Source organism: Pleurodeles waltl, chromosome 10, assembly GCF_031143425.1.
Source record: "Pleurodeles waltl isolate 20211129_DDA chromosome 10, aPleWal1.hap1.20221129, whole genome shotgun sequence".
In the NCBI taxonomy this organism is placed as follows: Eukaryota; Metazoa; Chordata; class Amphibia; order Caudata; family Salamandridae; genus Pleurodeles; species Pleurodeles waltl.
In genome coordinates, this window is record NC_090449.1 from 72,237,868 (window position 1) to 72,250,894 (window position 13,027).

At 42.1% G+C, this 13,027-nt stretch overlaps 1 protein-coding gene across 1 annotated transcript in view; it reads left to right on the top strand.

Annotated features, from left to right (window-relative positions):
- The window catches only part of LOC138261091 (hexosaminidase D-like), a 232,438-nt gene that overhangs the window by 209,078 nt on the left and 10,333 nt on the right, over window positions 1-13,027 (top strand). Inside the window, exon 12 of the mRNA XM_069209728.1 lies at window positions 2,315-2,416. Within this exon, the coding sequence (XP_069065829.1) occupies window positions 2,315-2,416 (102 nt within the window). The remainder of the gene's footprint in view (window positions 1-2,314; window positions 2,417-13,027) is intronic.

A 13,027-nucleotide genomic window follows, 5' to 3' on the forward strand; every position in this document is an offset into this window, starting at 1 on the left:
CTTTAGCCAGTTATGCAGGTCTTGTGCTGGTTCGATCTTATCTTACTTTCCCTGTCTTGTCTTCAGAACAAATAAAGACCTTCTGATTAGGACCCAGTATTTCTAAAGGCAGATCAGCAACTGGATTCGCATGCCACTTCTCTCTCTGGGGTGCAGTGGCAAGGAGATCAAGAGGCTTGATTGAAAAGAATGACAACTCAGCTGGTTGTTAGCTGTGTCTGTGGAAACTACCAATGCTACTGCCCTTTTGGGGTGATACGACCGCTCCGTTTAGGACTGTCTACTCAGGTTGTTGAAGACCTGTCCAGAGACAATGGATAGACATTCAAGAGATTTTGAATGAAGGCATGGTGGTCTTTTACCATGTTATTAGTGTGGCTGTAGATTGCGCTGATTTGGCAACTCATGGATACCGTTAAGGTCTTACTATGATAAGATCTTTCTGGCTCTACATCACAGCCTTGAAGCTAGAGGCTCAAATTGATGTTTTCTCAAGAAATGCCTTGTTTGGTGGTCTTGCAGATGAAACAAATCAGCAGACGTCTGAGGCATTGAAAAGAGAAAAGAGTATAGGAAACAATCACTGGCCACTGGTCCAACGGGGCAGTTAACGCTGGCTTTTCCACAACAAGGCAATCCATTTAAATGGATCTAGTTTCCTTTCTTCTACCAGAAAGCTAACAAAATGTTACCTGTTAAACATAGGGCTCTCTCCATAAAGTTATGGTTGCTACTTTGCAGAGGAACCTCTCAGTTGCCGAAATTCTCAAAGTTTCAGTGGATTGCAAGAAGGAACCTATTTGGTTAGAGTGGCAATTTCCTTGTTGACTTTCTTTGGGAGTAGGCTTGCTGTTGTATTAATTGTTGTTAACTTTTAATGTAGATCACCTGGAGAGGATGCAATACTTATTTGTAACTTTAGTTCTGCTCCCGGAATATTTGCATTAAAGTCATATGCACCCTCCATAAGGAGAAGTTGCAAGTAAGTAATTGTTTCCTCAGCAAGATCCTATGCATCCATAAATTGCAATAACTGCCCACCGGCCACTAATACAGCATTATTGGATATTGCAGGACATGTGCTTCCTTAACAGAGCTGCAGCATATTTAAATGCATTGTCCCTGTTTTCTTCTATTTGTGTTTCTTCTGGTCATTGCCTTAGTAGTCCTGACTTTTTCTTTAAGGTTCACTGTGTTTGTAAAGACAAATATATTAAATTTGGTCACTGTAGTCTTCAAATAGACTTGTAAAACTACCTCTTATTGTTTCAAATTGGCAAGTGCTTCAGGATCCCTCTTCTTGGTGGGACTATTATGTGTTATTCCTTCTTTAAGTGGGGTAGAGCTAACGTTGGTATACTTATCTATTAATTTAATATGCAACACACACATCAGTCTAATTATTTCTTTCTTTACCTATGCGTTGAGTGCATACAGCTGATTATTATGGTCTAGGAGAAATCTCAAAATGGGAGCTTGAACATTATTGAATGTTCTAAGGGATTCTTGAGGGTCTAACAGACTGCTGAAATGAGGTAGAAAAGAATCTGCTATAAGGAGGTGGCTAATTTCAGAGCCTGTATGGAATTGCAGCGATATGTATGTGGCAAGGAATGACTCTGTATCTTAGGTATTGGGTACCTTTCTAGATAAGTATTTAGAAGTTTAAAAAACTAAAGAATACATAAAAGAGCACAAATATACATCTTGTTGTCGAAGAACATTAAGGAACGAGTGGATGGTGGACAAAACTGAAAGTCGGTTCAATTAGCCCTTTAAAATTATTGGTTGATTAAAGTGCGTGTGGTTCCCATTGGTATGTAATCTTTGGTGGTTTATTGTTTCAGATGGTTGATAAGAACTGTGTATCTTTTGAATGTATGGAGTTTATGCTAATTTGTTTGACCAAAAAAATGGTATGCCCTTACAAGTTAAGTAAAACCTCTAAATGGATAAATGTGTGTGTATGGTGGTGGGTGGTTCTAGGTACGGGATGAAGTAGTCTGCACCTTATGGAAGATTTGCTAGCATGATATAGCTATCATTAGTGCAGCTGGTCAAGTATCCCAAGGGTAAGGCTATCTTTGGAACCCACTGCACCCCAATTATTGTACTATCTAGCAAGGGTACCCAGTGTCCTTGCTTGCATAACGGCTCATGGCATGCTTTCTAGGCCACTGTTTGTATCATTTCAGTGTGGCATGAGTTCTCTGCCATGTATGGTCCACTGTGCCTATTCAACTTAATTAAAATCAAATGAAATTTACCATGCTGTTATAAGGCCACCAATGCTGTCCCTTTTTACTCCCAGCAGCAAAGGGAAGGGAGCATTTCCAGGCTCTGAGATCTATCACCTGGTGGGGCAGATCCATGGCGAGCTGGAAACAAAGGTTAACGGTCTAATGAATGATGTCAGGTAAGCAACAAGAGCCAATCACTGTATTGTTCAGTAAGTCTGAAATCTTGCTTGCTGCTTCCCTACATTTTGATGTCCTGTAGTGTCTTCACAGGTCACGACATACAGAGGTCTGAATGGTGACCGTCTACCAGTTAGGAACTCTCCAGTTGGACTAAGTGATTCTTACGCCTCAAAAAGCTGGCTTGCATAGATGCTTTCTAATCTCTCTGACCTTCTTAAATTGACACCAAGTTTTGTTTGTATTTCCCACAGTCATTTTGAAATCAGATCTATGTACTCACACAGGATTGTCAAGTTTCCTGATTCTTTGAGTAGCTAGTCCAATCCAGGTGTTTTTTTTTGCATTCTAGCACTTGTAGTTTGTTTTATCCTGCTGAAAATCTAGCACTGCAACAACCACATAGCAAAATAATTTGGGCTGTATGAGTTATTCACACATGGACCTTGGAAGTTATGTGCCCACACAGGATTATCAAGTTTCCTGATTGTTTGTTTGAGTATCTAGTCCAATCCAGGTTTTTGAATTTTAGCACGTGTAGTTTGTTTTATCCTGCTGCAAATTTAGAACTGCATGAAAAAGATAGCAAAGAAATCTGGGCTTTATGAGCATTGGCTGTCACACATGGACCTTGGAAACTTGAGAGCTCTTACATAATCTCAGTAAAATTAACCTGTGCCCTACAAATCAGTCTAGACTTGGTAGAAACATTAAAAGATGTATATGTGCAAACACCCTTGTGAATCAGACACTGATTCCCCACCTCCGATACGTCAATACTGTTAACATCTCATCATCTCAATTCATATCACTTGGAAATATCTTTCAACATTAGCAGCTTCCTTTTGAATTCTATATTTTTGCTGTTGCCAAACAATATTTGAATGACAGCGTCAAAGCAAAAAATTAGATGAAAGTGGATCATACCATTTTATGGAGTACATGATTAATAATTTTGTAGTATGAAAAGTATTATAAAACAAATCAGAATAATTCATACTTAATGTGACAACAGAAGAAATAACAGTTTAGTGAGATATTTATGGATAAATTACATATAGTATAGAAATTGTATACAAAAGCAAGCTCCAAGGAGTTATTCGACAAAGTAAAGAAACATTTAAATGGCAATTTTGATAGGTCACCTTATTGGTAGGATTTATTTAATAAATGTACGGATTATTTCACAGTATCTAAAGAGTTAACAAAGCTCTGACAAATGAATTAGTAGAGTACATGGTGAAAAAATCAAATTACAAATAAACACTTTCTTGCAAATATTTGATAAACTGAATAGCAAGAACATTATTAAGACAGCATTTACGAAAAGGGGTTGAAGAAAACATTAAGTAAAATCGGAAAGTATTACATACCATTTGGAATAGTTACATAGAACGTGGTGGGGTAGGTTCAAGGATGGTACTAATTAAATTAGGACAAAATTAGTAAGAGTTATATAAAAATGTAGTGCAGTGTTTACAAATATGTTTCACAATACTTTTTCACTTGGTTTGATGCTTTGTTAATATTATTTGTATTTTTGTCTCCACCAAAGTGTGTCAATTTTGGGCCTTGGCTCTGCTGATTATATAGAACTGTTCAGTTGTGTGCTCTGTGTACTGTTATTCAGCCATTGCACATGGAGGATGTAGAATTATGATGTCATCAGCCCTTTACAGAATGTTCAAGTCAAGTGTAACTTTGTTAAAGCAAGTCATCATAATTCGTTGTACAAACTATAATTTCTGTCCATTCTGTCTGTCCCATCCAAGCATTTATAGAACTCTGGTTTGGAATACCAATTACAAATTGAAATTGTTCCAGTTATGACAGTCACATACTTACCAAGAATTACATAAATAATGTTATCATCATAGATTACTTTAATAGGGCCAAATGTTGTGTCTTTGGCCTTTTGCTAGGTTGTCCCATATTATTATGACTAAAACTAGTAAAAATGGAGTGGTGCTGCTTTTTTCTTCTACAGAAGATTCTAGAAATTTAGGATTTCCCTCTTATTGGGTTGCAGGAGGTTGTGGTAAATTTTGAATCAAAAATTATGGTGAGTCATTTGAAGTTGTAATGAGGTTTTCCCAGTGCTTAATTTGTAAATAAAAACATACCAGTGCTCAAAGCCCTCCTCCTAAATACACAGCTGCTGCAATTAAATGTGCAAACACTGAATACTGAGGCAGCGTAATCCTGAAGCCATCTTGGGCCTCCTCAATCCATTTACAGCCACTCCCTGCCCCTTCAGCTCACTTTTGCAGCTTTCTACTTTCTCCCATTGTGACGCTTTTTTGTTTTTCTCTTCCTCCATCTGCAGCAAGTGCTTGAGGCAGAAAAATAAGTGCCGATCCTCAAAAATAAGTGCTGGTGCCCTGCACCGGAAACAACAAGCACAAATTAAGCACTGAGTTTTCCATGCCCAGTACTGCTAGCACGTAAAATCGGCAATTTTTTTTTTCCGATAATGACAATGAATAGATATAATCTATAAACATGCACCAAGTTGAAAGGTTTTGTCTTTAAAATGGCATGTGACTCGTAGTCCATAGTGGAAACATACGCTTTTTTTTAGCCATATTAATCAGGAAAGGTATCAAATTCCATGGCAGAAGTGAACGTTGGTATTGGAACAACAAAAAACAGGTTGCAAACTCTGATTTTGTTAAACCAGATAATTGTATCTCAACTGCTGCTCAAGCATTCTGGCTCTCAATGAGCGTTTCACAAGATAGTATCTCAATAGAGGATGGCCCTATATATTCCTTTAAGCCTAATGCTATTGTAATTATGGCGGAAAAGACAATCTTATAATTAGAAATAAATTGCATCCCATATAAACATATTAAAAATATACAGCCCTCACGTATAGTACCTTGGAAGCCACACAAATCAGTCTTTTAAAAATTTCCTGATAGGAAACTGACTTGAATTATAGTGTGTTTGTTGGACATTTTGTACATATATTGTAATAATTTTTACTTGTGGGAGAATAACATCAGAAAGGAAAAGAAATCATTTAGCACATGTCAAATCCATAAATTTATTTATACTCGCGCCTCTGTGGGCTGCATTTTGTTTGGGTAAAATGAAGATGTCAAATGGATGTTTTATCTTCAGAATCCGAGCAAGGATCTGTACAATTAATGTCTATGCCCCTGGCACAGATTTCAATGAATTTTGGAAAGTTTTAAATAAAATAAAAAATGCACTACTGTGTAGTACACCTATCATATTTGGTGGTAAATTTAATTTTCCCGTGGCTGGTATAGTGGGCAGTCTTCCTCCAAGTTTCACCCTTCTGGAACTCTTAAACAGATGCAGAATCTATGCTCCTTACTTAAATTTGAGGATGTAAGGAGACTGCTCAACACAGATTGTAAAGAATACATATTCTTTTTGTTGCTTCACCAAAGTTGCTCACACATTATGATCTATAATTGACTAGTCACACGTACAATAGGTTAAAACCATACTATAGAGCCTATCCTCATCTCGGACCGCGCTTGTATATCATTAACTCTACGAATGTATAAATAGGTCCTCCGTAGGCAAAATCTAATTCCTGGCATAAGAACCCAGAAAGTATTGAAAACGTGGATGATGTTAAAGCTTTAAAGGAGTGTTTCCCAAACCTGTTAGAACCACAACCCAATTTTTAGAACAACAACCTTTTGCAACCCCTTAGCTTTGAAAGACATGGGGCATAGGCGATTTTTCAAATGTAGAAGTAGACATGCTTTCAGAATGCTGTAAAGTGCCAAAATAACATGCTCTTTAAATATTTTTGCGTTGCTCTTTAACAGCAATTGTTTTTAAATGTCACAGATTTAACCACACTCTTCTATATGTTTTCTGTAAGGCTTGGACCAAGATATTGATCTGCCTATAAAAGTGGCAGACGGTGAACTGACACTTATTTCAGAGTAGGGTGATGGCCAGTGGCATCTGTCTGTCAAAATTGCAAGACTTCTGAAAAACCTTGCTGTTGATACAAGTGATTTTAGCAAAGTTGTAAGCCCCCCCCGTCTGTAGCGGAGTATGGGGTAAGGCCTCATAATTATTTTTTGTGGTAAAGCAAGGCTCAGCGATGGATTATGAAATATATATATATTTATAAATAAATACTAGATTAACACAAAGTGTAGACAACACATTCATCAGGCGAGTGGTAAGGGCGTAGTTTGGAGCTGGTAATGTATTTTGAAGTACACTGTTGCAAATATAATACTAAAGCATTGTGTGGCAGGACAGCACCTTTTCTATTGCAATGGCCACTAAATTTACACAGACCTACAGTTTACTGATAAAAGTATATAACACACATATGATGATGTGTGGAAATCGGGTTACAGTGAACATGTTTCATTTGTTCATGACCAAGTAAAAGTGTGTTGCTTTGTTCTGATCCTATCAAAATCTTGTTTCCATTATGCTTCAGAATTACAAAAAAAGTGCTCTATTTTTGCTTACCTAACTGCTGATATAGTCTGAAATATGTAGAGAGTTCATTTACAGGTATTATAATGTTGTTGTATGTTGCAAAAAATGATACCATGCAGCCTTTCCTTTCACATTTCATGTACCCCAGCAAGATTGCCACATAGTTCACTTTAAAAACTCCTCTCACTTTGCAGTCGGAGAAACAAAAGTAAATACCAATCAGCATGTTAACATAGGGAGAAGCAATTTGTCTGAAGAAACAGTCTGACATTTGACCTCTGTCTTTGAAGCACAGCAAATGTGACAAGATAAATAGAAAATATAAAGGCATCTTTATTTATTGCCCTTTTACGACCCACTAGAAATCGGCTAGCGACCCAGTTGGTGGTCATGGCTCACAGCTTGGGAAATGCTGGTCTAAAGAACAGCATACTCCTATTCATTGAGAAAAAAAAACATATTCTCTTCCTCAGTTTTTTTGCGATGCTTTGTTTCTGCACTAGAGGCTTGACACTTAAGTATGATGGCAAATAAAATCAAAGTAATCAATATCAAATTAGGCAGTCTAATAATAAAATACTAGAACTTCAACATCAGCCCTCAAAAACGCTCAAACATGTAGAACTTGAATATAATAAGATATTTAGTAAGTAGAAGAGCTCACCTATGTGTCCAGACACAGACAAACAAGAACTTACTTGAAAAAAAAGTCAATAATCCCTAGTACTAAAGATGTCTTGTGTAGGAAGCTGGCAATCTATGAAGTGCACCTATGTAGGGGCACACTATGCAATTAGTACAGGCAATCCTTATTGGCTGACAGGGGTTAACATAACAACCCTAAATGTTTCTTTTTGTGGTAGTGTGGGCGAGCGGTTTAGGCCTCTCAGAGGCTAGTGTTAAGCATTTATTGCATACACTGAGCCAGTAAGAGAGACACCCACTCAATAAAGAAATCTGACTCCAATTTATAAAAAATTACACAGATTTTTATATAGATTTAGACACCTAGATCATCATAATCAGATAAGGACTTTTCGAGTTATCAGTTTTTAAGTCACAATAAGATACACTTGTATGAACTCTAATAAAGTAATGTTATCCTATGGGAAAAGGCACATATACTGCATACAGGCACTTAGCAGTGACTTACAGGACCAATTTTCTGGAGTTGAGGTAAGTACGGTATCAGAGCCAAGACAGCACCAACAGGTCAGTTTTGAAGGCTCTGGGGCATCCGGTAGTAGAGGTGCTTTTCAGCGTTGAGTGTCCCATTCACTTTAATGGTAAACGGTCCTGGGGAAATAGGCTGCAAGTGGGGTCTGCGTGACCAAAGGTGGGGCTCAAGTCTTGATGGTCTTCTGCACATGAGTACACCATCTGTGCAAAGCAACTCGGGCTGGAGGGAGGGTATGAAGCGAGTCTTTGTCCAGCAGGGTTGCCAGGGGAAATATATCAATTAAACCAAAGCTATCTAGAGTTCTACTTAAGCATCTCACTGCAGTCCGCTATTGGTAAACACTGGTGCTCCAAGAGTCTAAATATAGGAAGCGTAGAGACATTATAGAACTTAAAGTGGCAATATATAATTTTGTCATCTACAGCTTTACCTGCCTTGCCCCGGACTGACCCAAGAATCTTCACAAGCACAGCAAATAAGCAATAAAGTCAACCAGCATGAAAGATCAACCCTTCCAGGAAAGCCCTGGCTGGAAGTTATTCAGTTTCCTGAAATAGTTATTTTAAGCCTTCAGTGAGGCAGTTTTAAGTTCATTAGTGTTCAAACTGAAAGCAACCTGAATGAGGTGAAGCCTTTCCTCTTTTTGGCATGTCTGGCAGTTCAGTAGCACGCCTGCCCCCGCCCTGTGTAACAAATACTTTTGCTTGGGTGGTGACATCATCATAGGTATGTCAGTGACAAACATGTCATCTCGTGACAACAGCTTTGAGGGTCCATATGCAAAGACTATATTTTTTTGAGGTTTTATCTCCAGCCTATATGTTAAGGTTTATTAATTTTCTTTGGCCATGACATTAATGAAGGTTCCAGTGTCAATGACGGCAGCCACTGGCTGATCACAGACCAGTACTTGGCACTTTGGTGGGGAGCATGACTGGATATGGAATTGGTCATCAGTATATAGCACATGCACGGTTTCTTCTCCTTCATTGTTGTCCGTGTTATCTTCAGCTGGATCGCCTTTGAGGGGTGTAAAAGCATTCACTGTTTTTTTTTCTGGGGTGTTTTCTGTGTGCAAGCCAACCAGCATACTTCTGGAAGTGGTTCATCCTCTCATATGCACAGCATCTCTTGCCCCAATGCCAGGCATTCTCCTAGTAGAGGGAACATGGGCGATGTGGTCTTTGGTGCCTCCCTCCCTTTGGCAGGTCACCAAACTTGCTGGTCTGGTTTATTGGCACAGCCTTTGATGGGTAGTTGGAAGCATCTTCCCTGTGTGAGGGTTTCACCTTCAATACTTATTTTGGAAGCCCTAGAGCTAGTATGTCCTGCAGTTGAGCAGCCCAGGATTTCATCTGTTTCATGACGCAGGTTGCACATACTGGCAAACTCCTTCCCCCTCACATAAAAAGCAGCAATAGATTCATTTTGGCCCTGTGAAGAGTGGCATAGTAAGAATCACTTGTAGTCCATGTTGGCCATTGGCTCAAAGATTGTTGAGTACGGTAACTATTGTGGCTTAGTTGAGCAGTGGCCCATCTTAGGCAGTTTGAGTGATAGCTTGCAGATGCCCTTCTCGTAGGGTGTAGCAGCAGAGGCCACTTTCGGTTGTCCTCTACAGTGGTGCTGGCAAAATTTCGACTCTCTCAACCCACAGATTCCACCTAAGTGTTGTGCAGACAGCAGCCCTGAGAAGACAAAGGGATCAGTGGCTTGGATGGACCCCATCTCTGCCTCACACTTTGGTTCTATGTGCCGTTTTGCTCCTGTGAAGTGGTCTGTAGATCGGCTGGTCCCCACTGAAGCCAGAGGTGACTCAGGTTCTGTGCACACCTTGGTCTGATATGAGTTTCACAACATACCACCGGTATGTTCTGTGATTCACCTCCTGGCCACCCTCTTTTGGGTAGAATTGGTCTGAGTTTGAACGCTGAGCAGAGCACCCTCTGCATCCTCTCCATCTTTGTGGCACTCTGTTGGACCTCCTCTATGGTGTAGCATGGAGCACAGGATGTGCTTATGGTGATTTCCTTCCCTGCGTTGGCTGGCTTCTGAGCAGGTCATTTGCAGCACACACTACCAAGGTGGTGTAACATATGGCTTTAGACAGACAGGTAGCAGCACCATGGGGAACTCAGGTCATGCCCTCTATAGTGGTGAGCAGCAGTCATGAGCGATATCACCGACAAGAGCAATTGCAGCTTGTTGGGTACCACTGCAAAAGGCGGAAACAGCACTGGCGAGAGGCATCAACCTACACATGTGCTTAAACAATGAGTGCTGTGGTGCAGGTTTGGTGAGAGGCACTGTCTTGCATGCCGTTGTTGCCGGTAAATGCACTAGTAGAGCACAGTAGGATGAAGGACCGCTCCACTTGTTGCCAAAATTTGATATTCCTCAGTGAAGAAGATGTCAAGACAGGTACTGTTAACGCTCCCTGTTGCAGTTACCCCCCCACTTTTTGCCTGATACTGATGCTGACTTGACTGAGAAGAGTGCTGGGACCCTGCTAACCAGGCCCCAGCACCAGTGTTCCTTCACCTAAAATGTACCATTGTATCCACAATTGGCACACCCTGGCATTCAGATAAGTCCCTTGTAACTGGTACTTCTAGTACCAAGGGCCCTGATGCCAAGGAAGGTCTCTAAGGGCTGCAGCATGTCTTATGCCACCCTAGAGACCCCTCACTCAGCACAGACACACTGCTTACAAGCCTGTGTGTGCTAGTGGGAACAAAATGAGTAAGTCGACATGGCACTCCCCTCAGGGTGCCATGCCAGCCTCTCACTGCCTATGCAGTATAGGTAAGACACCCCTCTAGCAGGCCTTACAGCCCTAAGGCAGGGTGCACTATACCATAGGTGAGGGTACCAGTGCATGAGCATGGTACCCCTACAGTGTCTAAACAAAACCTTAGACATTGTAAGTGCAGGGTAGCCATAAGAGTATATGGTCTGGGAGTCTGTCAAACACGAACTCCACAGCACCATAATGGCTACACTGAAAACTGGGAAGTTTGGTATCAAACTTCTCAGCACAATAAATGCACACTGATGCCAGTGTACATTTTATTGCAAAACACACCACAGAGGGCACCTTAGAGGTGCCCCCTGAAACTTAACCGACTATCTGTGTAGGCTGACTAGTTTTAGCAGCCTGCCACAAACCGAGACATGTTGCTGGCCCCATGGGGAGAGTGCCTTTGTCACTCTGAGGCCAGTAACAAAGCCTGCACTGGGTGGAGATGCTAACACCTCTCCCAGGCAGGAATTGTCACACCTGGCGGTGAGCCTCAAAGGCTCACCTCCTTTGTGCCAACCCAGCAGGACACTCCAGCTAGTGGAGTTGCCCGCCCCCTCCGGCCAGGCCCCACTTTTGGCGGCAAGGCCGGAGAAAATAATGAGAATAACAAGGAGGAGTCACTGGCCAGTCAGGACAGCCCCTAAGGTGTCCTGAGCTGAGGTGACTCTAACCTTTAGAAATCCTCCATCTTGCAGATGGAGGATTCCCCCAATAGGGTTAGGATTGTGACCCCCTCCCCTTGGGAGGAGGCACAAAGAGGGTGTACCCACCCTCAGGGCTAGTAGCCATTGGCTACTAACCCCCCAGACCTAAACACGCCCTTAAATTTAGTATTTAAGGGCTACCCTGAACCCTAGAAAATCAGATTCCTGCAACAAGAAGAAGGACTGCCCAGCTGAAAACCCCTGCAGCGGAAGACCAGAAGACGACAACTGCCTTGGCTCCAGAAACTCACCGGCCTGTCTCCTGCCTTCCAAAGATCCTGCTCCAGCGACGCCTTCCGAAGGGACCAGCGACCTCGACATCCTCTGAGGACTGCCCCTGCTTCGAAAAGACAAGAAACTCCCGAGGACAGCGGACCTGCTCCAAGAAAAGCTGCAACTTTGTTTCCAGCAGCTTTAAAGAACCCTGCAAGCTCCCCGCAAGAAGCGTGAGACTTGCAACACTGCACCCGGCGACCCCGACTCGGCTGGTGGCGATCCAACACCTCAGGAGGGACCCCAGGACTACTCTGATACTGTGAGTACCAAAACCTGTCCCCCCTGAGCCCCCACAGCGCCGCCTGCAGAGGGAATCCCGAGGCTTCCCCTGACCGCGACTCTTGGAATCCCAAGTCCCGACGCCTGGGAGAGACCCTGCACCCGCAGCCCCCAGGACCTGAAGGACCGGACTTTCACTGGAGAAGTGACCCCCAGGAGTCCCTCTCCCTTGCCCAAGTGGAGGTTTCCCCGAGGAATCCCCCCCTTGCCTGCCTGCAGCGCTGAAGAGATCCCGAGATCTCTCATAGACTAACATTGAAAACCCGACGCTTGTTTCTACACTGCACCCGGCCGCCCCCGCGCCGCTGAGGGTGAAATTTCTGTGTGGACTTGTGTCCCCCCCGGTGCCCTACAAAACCCCCCTGGTCTGCCCTCCGAAGACGCGGGTACTTACCTGCAAGCAGACCGGAACCGGGGCACCCCCTTCTCTCCATTCTAGCCTATGTGTTTTGGGCACCACTTTGAACTCTGCACCTGACCGGCCCTGAGCTGCTGGTGTGGTGACTTTGGGGTTGCTCTGAACCCCCAACGGTGGGCTACCTTGGACCAAGAACTGAACCCTGTAAGTGTCTTACTTACCTGGTAAAACTAACAAATACTTACCTCCCCTAGGAACTGTGAAAATTGCACTAAGTGTCCACTTTTAAAACAGCTATTTGTGAATAACTTGAAAAGTATACATGCAATTTTGATGATTTGAAGTTCCTAAAGTACTTACCTGCAATACCTTTCGAATGAGATATTACATGTAGAATTTGAACCTGTGGTTCTTAAAATAAACTAAGAAAAGATATTTTTCTATATAAAAACCTATTGGCTGGATTTGTCTCTGAGTGTGTGTACCTCATTTATTGTCTATGTGTATGTACAACAAATGCTTAACACTACTCCTTGGATAAGCCTACTGCTCGACCACACT